We start from the raw sequence: 15,492 nt of genomic DNA on the forward strand, positions 1-15,492 counted from the left end.
GTACTCGAGTGATTTTAATAGTCACGGTTTACACTTTCGAAAGCATGATGCCCAAATCGAGACTCTAACAAGTTGCCTTTTCCATTTCTATGGTGGGTTCTTTATTAACCTTTGCTTTGCTTTGACTCGTAATCAAATATAGCTTCAAAGGGAGCTATTGAGATTTTGATTTATTTAACTGAAAATATTCACTCCATTAATTAGAAATACTACCTCTGTTTCGTATTGTACGTCGTTTCAGCTTCTAGACGTGCATTATGTCTAAGTGCATGACAAAAAATTATGCATCTAGAAAAACTAAAACAATCTACAATTTGAGACCGAGGAAGTAGTTGCCAAATCTTTTTTTATAATCTTTTTTTGCTTTCTTATGTTACCAAAGAAGGAAAGGTCGGTGATATAAATCTCACTCACCGTTGCCTTCGGGGGCGTTTGGTTCCTTTGCTTATTTTTAAGCAAGTGTCACATCAATGTTTAGATACTAATTAGGAGTATTAAACGTAGGCTATTTACAAAATCCATTACATAAGTGGAGGCTAAACAGCGAGACGAACCTATTAAGCCTAATTAATCCATCATTAGCAAATGTTTATTGTAGCAACACATTGTCAAATCATGGACTAATTAGGCTTAATAGATTCGTCTCGCCGTTTAGCCTCCACTTATGTAATGGATTTTGTAAATAGTCTACGTTTAATACTCCTAATTAGTATCTAAACATTGATGTGACACTTGCTTAAAAATAAGCAAATAGAACCAACAAACCAGGCAATAATCTAACGGTGTAGATCGCCCCTGCCATCTCTTTCCCACACGACCACATACACAAGTCACCAGACCACAGCGTCGCCGCCTCGCCGGCTCACCGGCGGGCTCCTCAAACTCGTCGTCGACCTTGCCTCCCGGAATCCCAGCATCCTGTCCGAGAGGGGAACGAGAAGAGGAAAAGAGATGGGAAGAGACGGGAAGGAGAGCAAGCGCCGCAGCCGCAGCCGCAAGAGATCCCGCGACGCCTCCCCCTCCTCGGACTCCGACTCCTCCGATTCCCCTTCCTCTGCCTCCTCCCCGAGCAGCAGCCCCGAGCGCAGCCGCAGCCGCAGCAGCAAGCGGAAGAGGTCCTCCTCCTCGTCGCACCGCCACCGCCACAGCCGCAAGAGCAGCGGCCGGTCGCGGAGCTCCCGCGACGAGGACCGCCGGCGGCGGCGTCAGAGGCGGCGGGACGAGGAGCGCAGGCGGCGCGGGGGCGATGATGTTGGGTCGTCCGGCTCTGGGTCCGAGGAGGAGGAGGATAGGGCGGCGGCCGCGGAGGAGGCGCGGGAGATCGTCCGGGATATCCTCGGCGAATTTCCCGCCGTCGCCGGAGAGCTCCGTCAGGTAGGGTTTCTTATCTTTTTCTCTCTGTTTTTCAAATATAAAATTCTGTAGAGACTGTTTCCATTGTAGGATAGATGAGCAACCATCGGAGGCTAGACCTTAACAATTAAAGTGCAAGGGGAAAAAAATCACAATGGGCTCCTCTGCCATAGATAACCTACAATGCTACCTGTGAGAGGATGATTTGTGATTATGCGCCACTTAGGGAGGGGAGGGGGGGAGTTATGTGTGAAGACCTGCAGTAGGAATCAGGTGAAGGAGAAATGGACATTTCACTCTAGGGTGATGCTAGGAATATGAGTCTGAATTGATTTCTATTGGAAATATTACCTCTCAATCTCACCACTAAACATGCACACAAGTTGCACCTGGCACTAAAGAAACTCACTAACTCACGCACTCTTGAATGCACAAGCGAGCAGTGAACAGAACTCACACTCTCTGCGTCTAACTCACGAAGAGCACATGATCGAGTTTTAGTTCACAACACGGGGCACTCTTTATTCGTATGTACCCAACTATAACTAGTACTGTCTAGCTAACTATATTAACAACAGCTTCCACAAAATCACAGTGTTCATAGGCTGCTTTTGACCTGCTGGAGGCTGGACACACATGATGTTCATGTGCACACTGTGTCTACAAACAGCGTTCCCACATGATACTGTAGCAAGAGAAAAAGAACAGCAATTAAAACTTGTCTGCAATTTCTTGTTTTCTAAGCTTCTTGATTTATGTCAGGCAATCATCTTCAGTTTTTTTCTTGCATTTCAAATGCTGGTAGTAAACTAGTAGTTATGGGTACTAACTAATCCTGCACAGAATGGTTGTCGTGTTTAAGTGCTATTTTGCAACAATGATGTGAAGCACTTATGATCACGTTGGTCACTCTAGGTCAGTTAAATTGTGGGTGTATACTTTCTAATGACTAGTTGATTGAACCCACAGTGTTACGCATAACAATGGCATACTGGCCTGGTACATTGAGCTTCCATTGCCATTCCCCTCTCACTGCAACACGCATTGCACCACCAGACTGTTCACAGACAAATTGGCTCCATCTCCAGTGACAAGGAGAATGGGCTTCATAGTGATGTGATAATTGTCTCTTGCTATCTTATTCTGTAGTGGAAACTCGGAAAGCTAAACAATGTATAGCTAAAATGGTCACTTAGTGAATTGCATTGGTAAGATAATGACAAATTAGGAGAAGTTAATCTATTTGTTGGAGATGCATTTGTGTTTTGGTTGATTGGTTCGATTAAAGATGTTTGGAAGGGAGATGGAAAGGAGAGAGATGAGGTCACAGAACCACCGCCACCACCACCATCATTAGTTGACTCTTTTACAGTAGTAAAGTAATAAAAGCTCTCCCTATTAAACTATCCACTCTGAACACTCTGAATCGAACTAGCACAAAGTGAGGGAAAAGCAATAATCAACATGATGATAGCTAACTTTCACTGTCAGAGTTATTTGAATTGTGTCCAGTTCTATCAGCAGTTATCATGCTGAAAATCAATAACTGTGGTTTGCAGGGTTATCTTTGTCTTGTGATAAATTTGCATGTCCAAGTTTCGAGTTTATGTTGTGCATATTTTATCTTCCATCGAATTACATCTTTGAAAGTTCAATCATGTAACTGGTGGAAAAAATATTTAAGTTACATAATAGCAATGATATATAAGATCTGTATAAAATAGGTTATGATACCATTATTTGAGCCATAATATTATTTTCTGTGGTGGTTGCATTTGTGCAAAAGTATTGGGTTTTGAACATCCAATATAACATAAATAATAAAGCGACTTAACTCTGTTCAATTTTTTTTAATATTACTTTGAAAATAGAATGCTGATCTGCAGTGTGTTGTGCAGTAATATACCTTTTTTTGGTCTGAATGTATTCAACTTGTGTTTTTATTCCACATGCACTTTTGAGTGTAACTTTATGTTTTATGTCCTTAAGATTGCGCATGACATTTGTTAAACTTTCAGCTTCTCCAAATGATAGACAGTGGTGAAGGCATTGATATTTCTGGAATCTCTGACAAGCCATTGGTGAAGCGCTTGAAGAAACTTTTCAGATCTCTGAGACTGAAAGAAAGTGCAAGTGGGGCTTACCTGCTGCCTCCAAAACATGTTCCTACACTCGATATTGTTGGACCATTACTGTTAGCAAGTTCTAAACTTGCAGACAACGAAAATGGAAAGTCAGTATCACCTATTAGAGAAGAATTACCGCCGTCTAACTTTGACGTGCAAACTAAAGATAAAGATGATACTACTTCTGAAGGGCCGAAAATTGTTGGAGTGGAGGAACCTCCTAAAAGAAGGTAACACTTGGGTGTCACAGGTTTTCCTTCTGCAAAATATTTCCGTACAATTTTCACTACATACCTGTTAATATGGTAGAAGTATTTTTTTCTATATAGTTAAGTTGACATATTGGTTGGTTAAACAGTTGCAGTGGATGTGTCCTTCATTCATTTACTTTAGGCTAACAACGGTGTATGTGTGTTTCAAGAACTGAATGTTAATGTCTGCTTGACTATAATGGCAGGTTATCCCACAGCTCGCATATGCTGGTGTTCAAACATTATTAGTTTAATAGCAAATAGCAAGAGCATCCTTTAGTTCAAAGTCATTTATGGTTGCCAGCCCCTTTTGTTTCAGATAGATAGATACTCCCTCTGTCCTAGAATATATCATCGTTTAGGTTTATTCTTAACTTCAACCAAAAGTATCTCAAAAAAATATTATAAATAAGAAAAGTTACATATTATGATAGTTGGTTTTATGATGAATCTGATTCTGTCGAGAATTAGATTGAATAGGCTGATCAAAAATCAATTTTGGGGTTGTGGAGAGGGCCTCCTCACTCTTTCATAGAAAGATAGAAAGCGAGGCATTAGCGTTTAGGTCAAAAATAAACATGGGTAAGGTAGGTATCCAATTAATATTTATCTATCCTAATTTTATGGTATATTCTTACGTCCTTTGCTTATAAAAACAGTAACAAACGGAAGAAAAAAAAATCTCTCTATTCCCGCGTCTTCTATTCAGGACATCCCCCTACTCTTTTTTTGGGAAAGGGCTATGTATCATATTTATACTTAATGCTCTCCAATTCTAACATCATTTTTGCGTTATCAATTTTTATGATTATTTTGCTATTTATAGTTGGAGTTAAAAATGTTTAACTTGGGATAAACCTAAACATAGATATATTCTGGGACGGAGGGGTATATGATAAATTTATCAGCCTTTAATCCTCTTTAATCCTTGTCTATAATTGTTGTTGTGGCATTTCTGGAAGCAACAGTGACAGACACTCCGTAGTAGCTTGATTTTTCATATTTCATTTTAGTGCCAGAATGATGTCTCATGTCCATACTATTGAGATGACAATGATTATAAGTATCAGTAATGTCAGAACAAAGGGCATTGCAGGGTTCATGCCCTTATAGGTATAGTATGTTGCTGTGTGGTGGCTATCAGTTCTTCTCTGCATGCTGTTCTCAAGATGCCTGCGACCGTTGTCTTTTCTCTTGCCATAATAATTCTAAGTTAATCTTTTTTATTAGTATATTTGTCATTATGGTACCTAATGTGGTGGAATGTTATTATTTCCTTCTCAAGTTGTTACCCTACAGGCCTGCACAATAAGATTCTTTTTGGTATGTTACCACACAACTTATTGCCCAATATAATGTTTTGGTGTGCGCAGGATAATTGGCCCTGCAATGCCATCTCGTGAATTACTGGCAGCAGCAGCTGAAATGACAGAGGCTCTTAGGTGCCGGTAATGATTTGTTCTTTGCAGCCTGATATTTTTAGCAGAGTCATGTGTCAACTCATGATTTCTCATTGAGTACATCTTTAATGTTGCTTCTCTAGGGATGCTGAACTGGAAGCTGATGATGATTTGCTCATAGGGCCCCCACCACCTGCTGTAGTTGCTGAAGCTGCATCTGCAAATGAAGCTGAGCGATTTGAAGAGGTACATTGTCAGTCATGATATGTTTGTTTACTCTTGATAATTTTGGAGCAATTCAGTACCAAATATGTATGTTATTCTGAAGTTCATCTACTGTTTGGAGTCAATTCAAAGTTTTCAAAATCGGGTCTAGATCACTTCCTGCATCTTGTTGAATGCTTTTCCTCTGCATATATTTCAAGTTATCTTTCTTATTTGTAATTTCGCATCAGTTCTGTACACCCCTGTCTGTCATTAAGTATACTGTCTTGGCTAATCCTTTCTGATTTCATGCTAACAACAGAATAATTGAAATTGCTTCCCTCAACAATTCTTGCTATTTGCTTTGTTTATTTACCTTGCAATCAGCAATATTCATCTGCTTATGGAGTTAATGTGTTATTCTGGGTAATACCTTATATATTTTTAATATTTAATACTTGGCACAAACCATGCAGCAATACATGTTACTCAGTTTGCTTGTATAAATCTGATCAACATGCTAAATAACTTTTAGGGCCTGTTTGAAACTTTGAATAGTTGGGATTAGGATCCAACAAAATTTCCCCTCATCCAAGCACCCCCTTTGATTGTTTAGAACGTGATCTTCTACTATTCTAGTTTGTGTCTGCGGTTTAAAATTAGCATTTCGCGGGACATAATATTATTATCTGAATCCGATTTTTTCTTTCTGTAAGAGTGGCCATACAGAGAAGTGATTGTGATGCTTATGAGCAGTCAAGAAATACTTCGTATTATTCTTATTTGTCTTTGGGCATCTGTTGTTGAGTGGAAAACTTTTCGTTTGGTTATTCTAGAAGCCTTTTCTTATACTTCAAACTGCATGACATGATGAATGCAATTAGTTTTAATTCAATGTGCTCAAGTCAATTTGTTGACCTTTATTTTGGATGTTTGTTTGAAGGTTACTCGAATATTGGCAGCTGATACAAATTCGCCATATGATATTCTGGGGGTAAATTGGAAGATGTCGACTGATAACATGAAGAAAAGGTGGTGACTTGTATACTCCTCATTTTTGCAGTTGATACTAGCATGTTTCCATGATAAAAATGTTCTATCAAATCTCACTGTAAAGATAATAATAAAATGGTTAACTGGACTTATTTTGTAGCAGAGGGCTTTTTTTTAGACACTCATATTTGGAAGTCATACTGCAGAGCAAGATAAATTTTTAAAGCATGTTGCTAGATATGAGATACATAAGATATTAAATGTATTAATTCTTTTCAGCACTATTTCAAAAAAATTGAACTATTGAAGATCTAAATGAACTACTATGTTCAACCTAACAATATGGAAACAATTGGAACCAAACATTCTAATTAACTGTTGCTTCACTTCTAATTTATCGTCTGTACTGTTTCGACCTCATAATAGTTTGGGCTAGGTGTTCATCTGATGTAGATTAAAATTTTATCCTGAGACATACTTATCGAGATCTGTTGTGCTTCGAGGTTTTCTGAAACATTTTATCATCAATATCCATCAGTTAGTCAAAAATCTCTAGGTGCTAGGCCCAGGTGGTGCATAGAGCATAGTGCTAATTGCTGATTAAACAGCTGGTTTTGAAACAGTGATATCTGTGAACACGTTCATCTAATTTATTCTTCGTATTGCCTCAATAAATTTATTGTTGTAACATAGTTTGTGATTGGTAATACATTTACTATTTATTCTGTAGTTTGTAGGGATTATTGTTGACACAGATAACAAAAATTTGTTGCAGTACCTTTTGACTATCGTGCCCATGAAAATTTTGGCTTAATCTTATAACTATGTTGTACACTTATCACATAATGCCACATTAATTATGTTTTCTTTTTTGTGCTCAAGTGATTAATCCTCCTATCTTACAATGTAGGTATTGGAAGTTGTCTCTATTAGTGCACCCAGACAAATGTCCTCATCCTTCAGCACAAGAGGCATTTGTGAGATTGAACAATGCATTCAAAGACTTACAAGACCCGGATAAGGTATATGAATTGGGAAGTTTGCTCGTTCCTACACTGAAGCTAGGTTCATCATTCTGTCAAAGTTTCACTTACAGAATTTTGCTAAGTTAGAAGATAACTTTTTGATCTTATGGAGAAAATGATGCAATTATGCTGTGGTAACTAAATAAGATATTATTATGAGTAGATATAAAATATTTGATGTGAAGGCTCCAACTTGATTAACTTTTTTAATTTTCATCTTTGTGTGATGAAGCTTGCTTCCACTTGTGTTTAGTGGATAATTCATGTCACATTTGTTGATTAATAGACTCCCCTCCCCTTGCTTAAATTTTAGTTATTGGTATTTTCTTCATTGCAGAGAGGTGCAATAGATGAGAAGATAAAAAAGAAAGAGGAGATGGAACAATTTGAGGTAAACTTCTGTAGGATGTTTATTCATTTCTCAAGATTACCTATCTGTCACCACTGCTCTTAGTTGCATGATTAGTGATGCTAAATAGATAAGTATTTTATGCTGATTATCGCATATTCCTGTACTGCTTAGATTGAGCTTAAAGCAATGCGTGAGGCTGCGGAATGGAGACGATTACAAGGTAAGTTATTGTAATTTCTAGAACTATATTCTGAAAAATTAATTTAGACAAATTTGTGTTGTAGCGATGTAACAAACAAAAAATATTAATTTTGTAAAACTATTACTACATGTGACATTTTTACAAGGAAATACAACATATAATGGTCATTTCACAAAACTGCAACTTTGGGCCCCATTGTTGTGGGACCCATCCGACAGGTGAGCCCACAACCAATTTTTTAGTTGTAGTTCCTTGTTATTGGGAGCCAAACTAGTGTAGTTTTCTTGACATGGTCCCTGGATGATATAGTTCCTTGTTATGTTGTTGTGAATAGTTGTAATTTTTGGGAATTAGCTTGATGTTTTTCTTTCCAAACTTCAATCAATCATTAGACTCTGAAGGGCAAAGGTCGAACTGCTTGCTATGAATTCCTGTTCGGGTAGTCACTTAGGCAAACAACACACATATTATCGAGTGAACCATCATAATAACAAAAATGACTTTTATCTCAAATACATACTCCCTCCGTGGCTCCGTCCCAAATTACTATTCGTTTTGGGTTTTATAGATACATAGCTTTTACTATGTACCTAGATATATAATATGTCCAGATACATAGTTTTTCCTATGTACTTAGAGAAGCCAAAACGAATAGTAATTGGGGGGTGGGGGGTGGGGGGGGGGGACCAAATATTGTTGAATTGACCTCTGCCTTCTCCATAAGCTTCACTGTAAGATGAAGTAAATTTCTCATACTCCCTCCTATGCGCATGCATTGATGGTTTTACTGCCGTACTGTGAATTTTAGATGCGCTACTTGGTAATCCCTTCACTTGATACCTGCAGATTGAGGCCTTGTAGCTTTGTGCACTAATGCACTTTACCCACCATAAGGTGTTGTAAGTTTGTGCGCATGCTTAGACCTATAGACGTTTGATTTTATCAATTAGTTTTGTTCAAATTTGGCACAGCTGGCAATTGTAAAGATATTGAATAACAGGGATACATGTGATGTGATGACATATTACTCTTTTTGCTTGCAGGTATATCACTTGCGGGTGATGAGGAACTTCTAGCTGGTCCAAAAGAGGCACAGGCACCTAAGAGAGATGAATGGATGACCACACTGCCACCTGAGAGAAAAGTAAATGATAAAAAATAATTACTTGTTCAACATTCACCAAAATATGCTTACTTTGTGTTCTCTTACATTTATGTAAACAATATATTTTTCTTCTCACAGGCAGGAGTGCCTATGCATTCTACTAAATCATTTAGTATGAATGGTAAAGAAGGACGAGGAGACACAAGTGTCTGGACTGATACTCCTCTTGATAGAGCGCAAAAAGCACAACAAAGGTCAGTATTATTATAGTATTTATTCTTGTTTATGATCATTTGTTTGACATTTTTCGTACCTGCTAGTGTGGTGGAATTAATTGGCATCATGTGCACAGTACTGGACAAAAAGCCCATATAGCATATTTGGATTCATGTGTTGCAACCTACATGTAGAGCCACCATACAAAGTATTCAGATTCCACTTATTTCCTAAGGCTGGGTGCTGCAAACAATAAATCAATGAGAAATGCTTTTACACCCATTTAGAAGTTGTCTCAATCACGTTTGCTCATAGAAATGATGAAAAATGCAAACTACCAGGCAAATGAATGCAGCAACTGGGCACTGGGTGCTTACTTGTGTGTTTTGGGCTTACATCGCTGTACGCAATCATGAGGCTAAAATAGTGGCTTTGCTGGATGATATGGTTGCAGTTTCTGAACAACCTGTAGGTAAGAGTGATGGAAATTTGAACTTTGAGTGGAGGGAATGGGAAATGACGGGAGGGAAGAATTCAATCCCATGTTCGGATTATAGGAATGGAAAATGAGAAGGGATAGGGATAGGGAAAGGGAAATGTGGGCATCTTTTCCCACCATTGGGTTACGACGGGAAATACGCCAACGCAAGCGAGATGCTGTGGCTGCAGCTGCTTGCCTCTCTCGTCACCGCAAGCCAGAGCTCCACCTCGCATCCCGCGCAGGCTGCCGGAGCCGCACCTCGCCCCACCATCGCGTACGGCTCGAGCCGTCACCATATTAGGGGCTAGAGGTGCTGCTTGCCGTGGGTGGGGACACACCTTGTGGCACAAGGCACCGCCACCTGGGGCCGCTGCTCGCCCCACACGATGCTGCCGAGGAAGGCCTGGATGCGTCGCTCGTGGCACATGGTGCCGTCATGCTGTGCTGCAGCGGCTGCTTGCCTAGCATGGCACCTCCGTGCATGCGCTTCTGTTGGCTGCTCTGGAGTAGCGCAGGAGCAGGACCATCAGGAAGATAACAGATAAAGTCGGCCTGTTTTTTTATGGTGCGGCTGCAAGATTCTTTTCATCTTCTTTGCTTGTGAACTTCAGAACTTGTCTTCTTCCTTCTCTGTTTCTTTTTTGCCCGTAAATAATGGAGGTTGAATGATGGGCAATTCTTGGATTTTGCTTTCAATCCCTTGAAGCACGGGCAAAATCATGCACATCTAGTGAACATTGATTTAAGCATGCTCATGCTCAAGTGTGCATACCTTTTTTTTTCTTCTGATCTGGTTTAGGGAAATTTGGACTATTCAACATTTATTTCCCGGTCCCTAAACCAGTGTAAAACAAACATTGGAAAGGGATTGTATACACGTATCCTTATCCCTAACCCAGCCCTTTATATCCCATTCTGTATCCTTATCCCTAACCTGATGTGCATCCAAACGCCACCTGAAGAGTTTTCCACTGCAGGCTAACACTAGTTAAAGGCATGCACGTTACACAATCATGCAGGACATTGTTTTGCATAGACAATTATCTCACACACAATTATCGCATGTTATTGTGTCAGTATGCAGACTAGTAATTCTTTTAAGGGCTAAGGCTACTCGAAATGGAGTTTAATTCTCCTTAATTATAGTGCCATGTCGGCATGATGTGACAAAGAAATAATGGAGAGAAAAGAGGGGCTAGATGAGGCACATGGGCGCTCTTTCCAACGATTCAGCACCTACTGGTCGGTTGTGTGTTCTCTAGACAAATTTGGGCCTTAATCTTCCAGCATTTGAGCCTTCCTGTGCTGGCGCCCACAATCTCTGATCCTCGTTTCTCTAGTTGGTGGAGGAAGGTTATCAGTTCGGTGTCTAAAGATATGCGAAAAGGTCTCAACTCCCTGATAATTTTGGTGACCTGGGAGATCTGGAAGCACAGATACTCTTGTGTGTTTGAATGTGCAAGGCCTAATATTCAGAATCTGATTCGGACAGTGATGGATGAGTGTAGTTTGTGGTGTATGGCAGGAGCTTCTAATCTTCAGGAGTTCCTGGCTGGTTTGTTGGCCCTGGCAGATTAGATTCTGCTGGTGGGTTTTGGTCATGTCTTTTTTTTTTTTGTCTCTGACGCGTTTGCAGTAGCCGTCTAGTTGGTTGTGTGTGTGGGTGTGGGTGTGGGTGTTTTCTGTACTCAGGTTGGGTCTTTGCTGGACTCTTACTCTTTTTCTACCTTAATGAAATGACATGCAGCTCTCCTGTGTCATTCCAGGAAAAAAACAACGTGCAGAAATTTTAATGAGAAAATGTATTTTTGCTTTTATGAAGACGAAAGTGTAAGGGGATACTTGGATGTCACAAACTTAATATAAACTAGCTGATTGGCTACTGTCTTTTTTTCCTTGAACAATTGGCATATGCTTTACATAGCTAATTAATTAAACCATAGGAATCTTGCAAATCATATTTTGTTTGGCTGGCACACATGGAAACATGGTAACTAGAAACTACTATTATAAAGTCCTTTGTTTGCTTTGCTATTAAAGCATAAAATAGCAGCACTATATTGCTAACATTTCCATTTGTTGAAGTTAGTACTTATCGTTCTCATTGCATCTTTAAATAATACTAATGCACATGGGCTAATGGATTACTCTGTTTGATGCAGCTATTTAGAAGCCTACAATAAAACAAAGGCGATTGCAGAAGGAGATGATGTAAAGAACAAAAATCCAGATGCTTCAATCGTAGACAAATACAACACCTCCAAAAGATCAGTGTCTCTTGTGCAGAAACACCGAGAGAGCAAAAAGGAGAAAAAGAAGCAAAAGCAGCACGAGAAAGAAGAATGGGAGGGAAACCACCCTTGGAAGCCATGGGACCGTGAGAATGATCTCTCTGCTGGGCGGCAAAAGGTTGCCTTAGATCCGGAGAACATGTCACAAGGACTATCTTCCCGTTTCGCATCTGGGGCGGTGCAGAGGAACTTCCTGTGAGCATGGCCAGATAGGTTACTTGCGTCCTTGTCGTGAGCTGCTAAAAATGCCAGAGGTAAAACACAAGTGCCAGGACAGATCATGTTGTTAAGGGCAGTCATGCGGAAAAGTTGGTTTTTGGTATGTATGGTTGACACGTGCAATTCCCGTTGAGAAAATCAGTTTTTTAGAACTGTATATCAACACTTACGGAGCTCTTATATTATTATAGCTGATCTTTATTGAAAGATGCTAAAATCTATATCTCATACTAACAAGCAATCTATATATCACATTGTTTTTTCTAGAATTATCAGTATTCTTTATAAATAAGATTAAGAATACTCCAGATCGTATCATCTCACAGTAGCATCCGAGAACCGAGGTTCTGGAGATAAATTTAGGTTCATTCTGTTTTAAGGATTACAGGGAGAATACACTGCACGCATCCCCTCATCTCGTCGAGAACTTGCACTCGTACGAGTGGCAAGTTTTGTGCAAAATCCCGTGTTAGGGGTGTTTGGTTCCTCCCCGTGAACTTTAGCTCCCGTCACATCAAATATTTAGATACTAATTAGAAGTATTAAACGTAGACTATTTACAAAACCCATTACATAAGTGGAGGCTAAATATCGAGATGAATCTATTAAGTCTAATTAGTCCATGATTTGATAATGTGTTGCTACAGTAAACATTTGCTAATGATAGATTAATTAGGCTTAATAGATTCGTCTTGTCGTTTAGCCTCTATATGTGCAATTAGTTTTATAATTAACTTATATTTAGTTCTCCTAATTAGCCTCCGAATATTCGATGTAACATGAACTAAACTTTAGCTCAAAAAACCCAACACCCCCTACTAAAAAGCATCACGGAAATACTACATCTACTGCTGCTGACATGTCAGGAATGCCCTTGAAATCATCCTATCCTGGGCCACCGGTGAGTTAGAAAACACAGAGGCTATCTAGTGCTCCATGCCTCCAATATAAACATCAACTAGGCATCCTTTTGTCCCCATATTTTAAAAGAAGAAAAACAACTAGTTTCTTGCCATCTTGCTCGATGTGAAAAGAAATAGAAGAAAAAAACACAGCGCAATATGTGGTCAGCACATCACAGAAGTAGTCGAAGCTGTGGATTGGGATGTTGGCCGGACCACAAAGTCACCGCTTCACCGCCGGTCACACAAGTCACAGTTGTCTCACAGACGCATGCAGTATAAAGTAAACGGGGTAGCCGTAGCTCCTCTGTTGCCTGGCCGCAGAGTGGATTTTACCGGCCGGCTGCGGCTCAGCGGCTGGCTGGCGGCTGCTGGGGCTGGTCGAAAGGGCGGCCGGGCCAGGCGGTTCACGTCAGAGAGCGACGCGGCGCTAGGGGACCGGTGGTTCGGCCACCAGACGCAAGCGTCCAAAAAGAGAGAGTCTGAGGGGCCGGCCAATCATGGCGCGCGCCTGCGGATTGCGCCCCCCGCCGAATGAGAAATGGAGAATCGCCCACGTTTGCCGCCACCCCGCCCGCCATTCACCTACTGCACTGCTACCCATCCTCTCTCCAATCATATATACATGCATGAGGTGTGGGTGTTGGGTGCCTCTTCTTCCTAACAAAATATCACGGCTCTCTTTGATGTGTCAGTAGTCTAGAACAATTAGTATATATTTGGTTCTTGGGCATCTTGGCCTTGTTCAAACTTAGGAAGTTTGCAAACGGTTTGAACACTACGAATTTTCCTTTATGATTCCCGAATTCCATACATTCCTTGATTTGAAGGGAGCCAGAATAATGTCAAAGAAGCATGGGCTTATGGCAAGATGCCCTTTTTATCTGACAAGGTAAGGTAATGTAACCTTACCTGACAAGAGGAAGCTAAAGATTCCAAGCTAGTAGATTTTTTTAAAAAAACGGAATATGTATTAATATTCTAGCCTCCGATTGATACGTATAGCTGTCCAACGTTACAACCCACGAATTAAGCCAAAAGTAAGAGGAGAACTGTAGCATATAGTTCCTCAAAACCAAAAAGAAAAACTCAAGTAAAAGATAGTCTGCCACTAAAACTCCATCCATGATCTACGAAAAGCTCCATCACTGTCGATTCAAGCACACGACACCCTAAATTTATTCGGAGTCTGTCTTCCTCTTTTTGCAGTAATGCTCAGAACCGAATCCAGTGTGTTCCCCTGAAGACCACCTTCAAAGAAGAGATAGCTCGTGTTCTATTAAAAATCTCATAATTTCGGCTTAGCCAAATTGCCCGAAGAATGGCACATGTTCCAATCAAGGCCTGATACTTGAGTTTCCTATCTACCCCTTGTAACCACTCGTTAAACAAATGAGCAACATTTCTCGGAGGAGGTAAGTTATAGGAAACCTGTATCAATCTCCAAATGAACCTAGCATTCTAACAATAAAAAAAGAGATGTTGAATTAACTCATCCAAGTTGCAAAAACAATATTTAACACTTCCTTTCCATCGCCTTTTGGCTAGGTTGTCCTTGGTTAGGATAACCTCTTTAAGCAAATACCAAATGAAGACTTTAATTTTAAGAGGCACTTTTAACTTCCAAATAATATGGTTACGAGGTATAACATCGGTAGCAGCTATCGCTCTAGACATAGAACGAACAGTGAATAAACCATGTTGATTTAAGGACCATTTAAAAATATCTCTTTGATCTGATAGATGGACAAACATCACACAGACTACTAGATCATGCCACGCCACAGATTGTTTCCAACTAAGGATCTTTGAAAAGAGACATTTAAAGTGTTAGATTATAGAACCATATTAACAAACGCGCTCTTTTTCCTGATAATGTTATAGAGACTAGGATACTGGTCTTTTAAGGCAACATTGCCTAACCAAACCTCCCAAAATCTAATTTGAGTTCCATCACCCAGATTGAACTTTCCATATCTCAGAAACTCTTGTTTGACTTTCATCAAGCCAGCCCAAAAGTGAGAATCACCAGGCATATGTTCAACTTGGGTTAATGTTTTGTACCTCAAATATTTTCTTCTTAAGAGTGATTGCCAAATCCTGTCTTCGTTTATAAGCTTGAAGAGCTATTTGCTAAGAAGACATCTAGATTGAGAATTCATAGACCCCCTTGTTCTTTTGGAGTAGTATGAAGTATACTCCATTTTGTCAATCTGTACTTCTTTTTATGCTCATCAGTTTGCCAAAACGAATCTAGATCTAAAGCAATCTAGTTTCTTTAAAACCTCTTTTGATACTTCAAAAAAGAAATCATAAAAATAGATAGATTGTTAAGAACAGATTTAAAGAGAACTAGTCTTCCCCCTACTGAA

The 15,492-nt window shown here is 39.8% G+C and overlaps 1 protein-coding gene across 1 annotated transcript; it reads left to right on the plus strand.

Moving 5' to 3' along the window:
• The first annotated feature begins 797 nt into the window (after positions 1 to 797).
• Positions 798 to 12,459, plus strand: LOC117857561 (uncharacterized). The gene is made up of 11 exons (XM_034740289.2): positions 798 to 1,374; positions 3,372 to 3,709; positions 5,104 to 5,178; positions 5,274 to 5,376; positions 6,278 to 6,366; positions 7,238 to 7,349; positions 7,690 to 7,743; positions 7,876 to 7,924; positions 8,950 to 9,050; positions 9,150 to 9,265; positions 11,871 to 12,459. The coding sequence occupies exons 1-11, from the start codon at positions 952 to 954 to the stop codon at positions 12,196 to 12,198; spliced, it is 1,788 nt and encodes a 595-aa protein (XP_034596180.1). The 5' UTR covers positions 798 to 951; the 3' UTR covers positions 12,199 to 12,459.
• The last annotated feature ends 3,033 nt before the right edge of the window (positions 12,460 to 15,492 follow it).

The sequence above is a fragment of the Setaria viridis genome, chromosome 5 (genome assembly GCF_005286985.2).
Source record: "Setaria viridis chromosome 5, Setaria_viridis_v4.0, whole genome shotgun sequence".
Classification (NCBI taxonomy): Eukaryota; Viridiplantae; Streptophyta; class Magnoliopsida; order Poales; family Poaceae; genus Setaria; species Setaria viridis.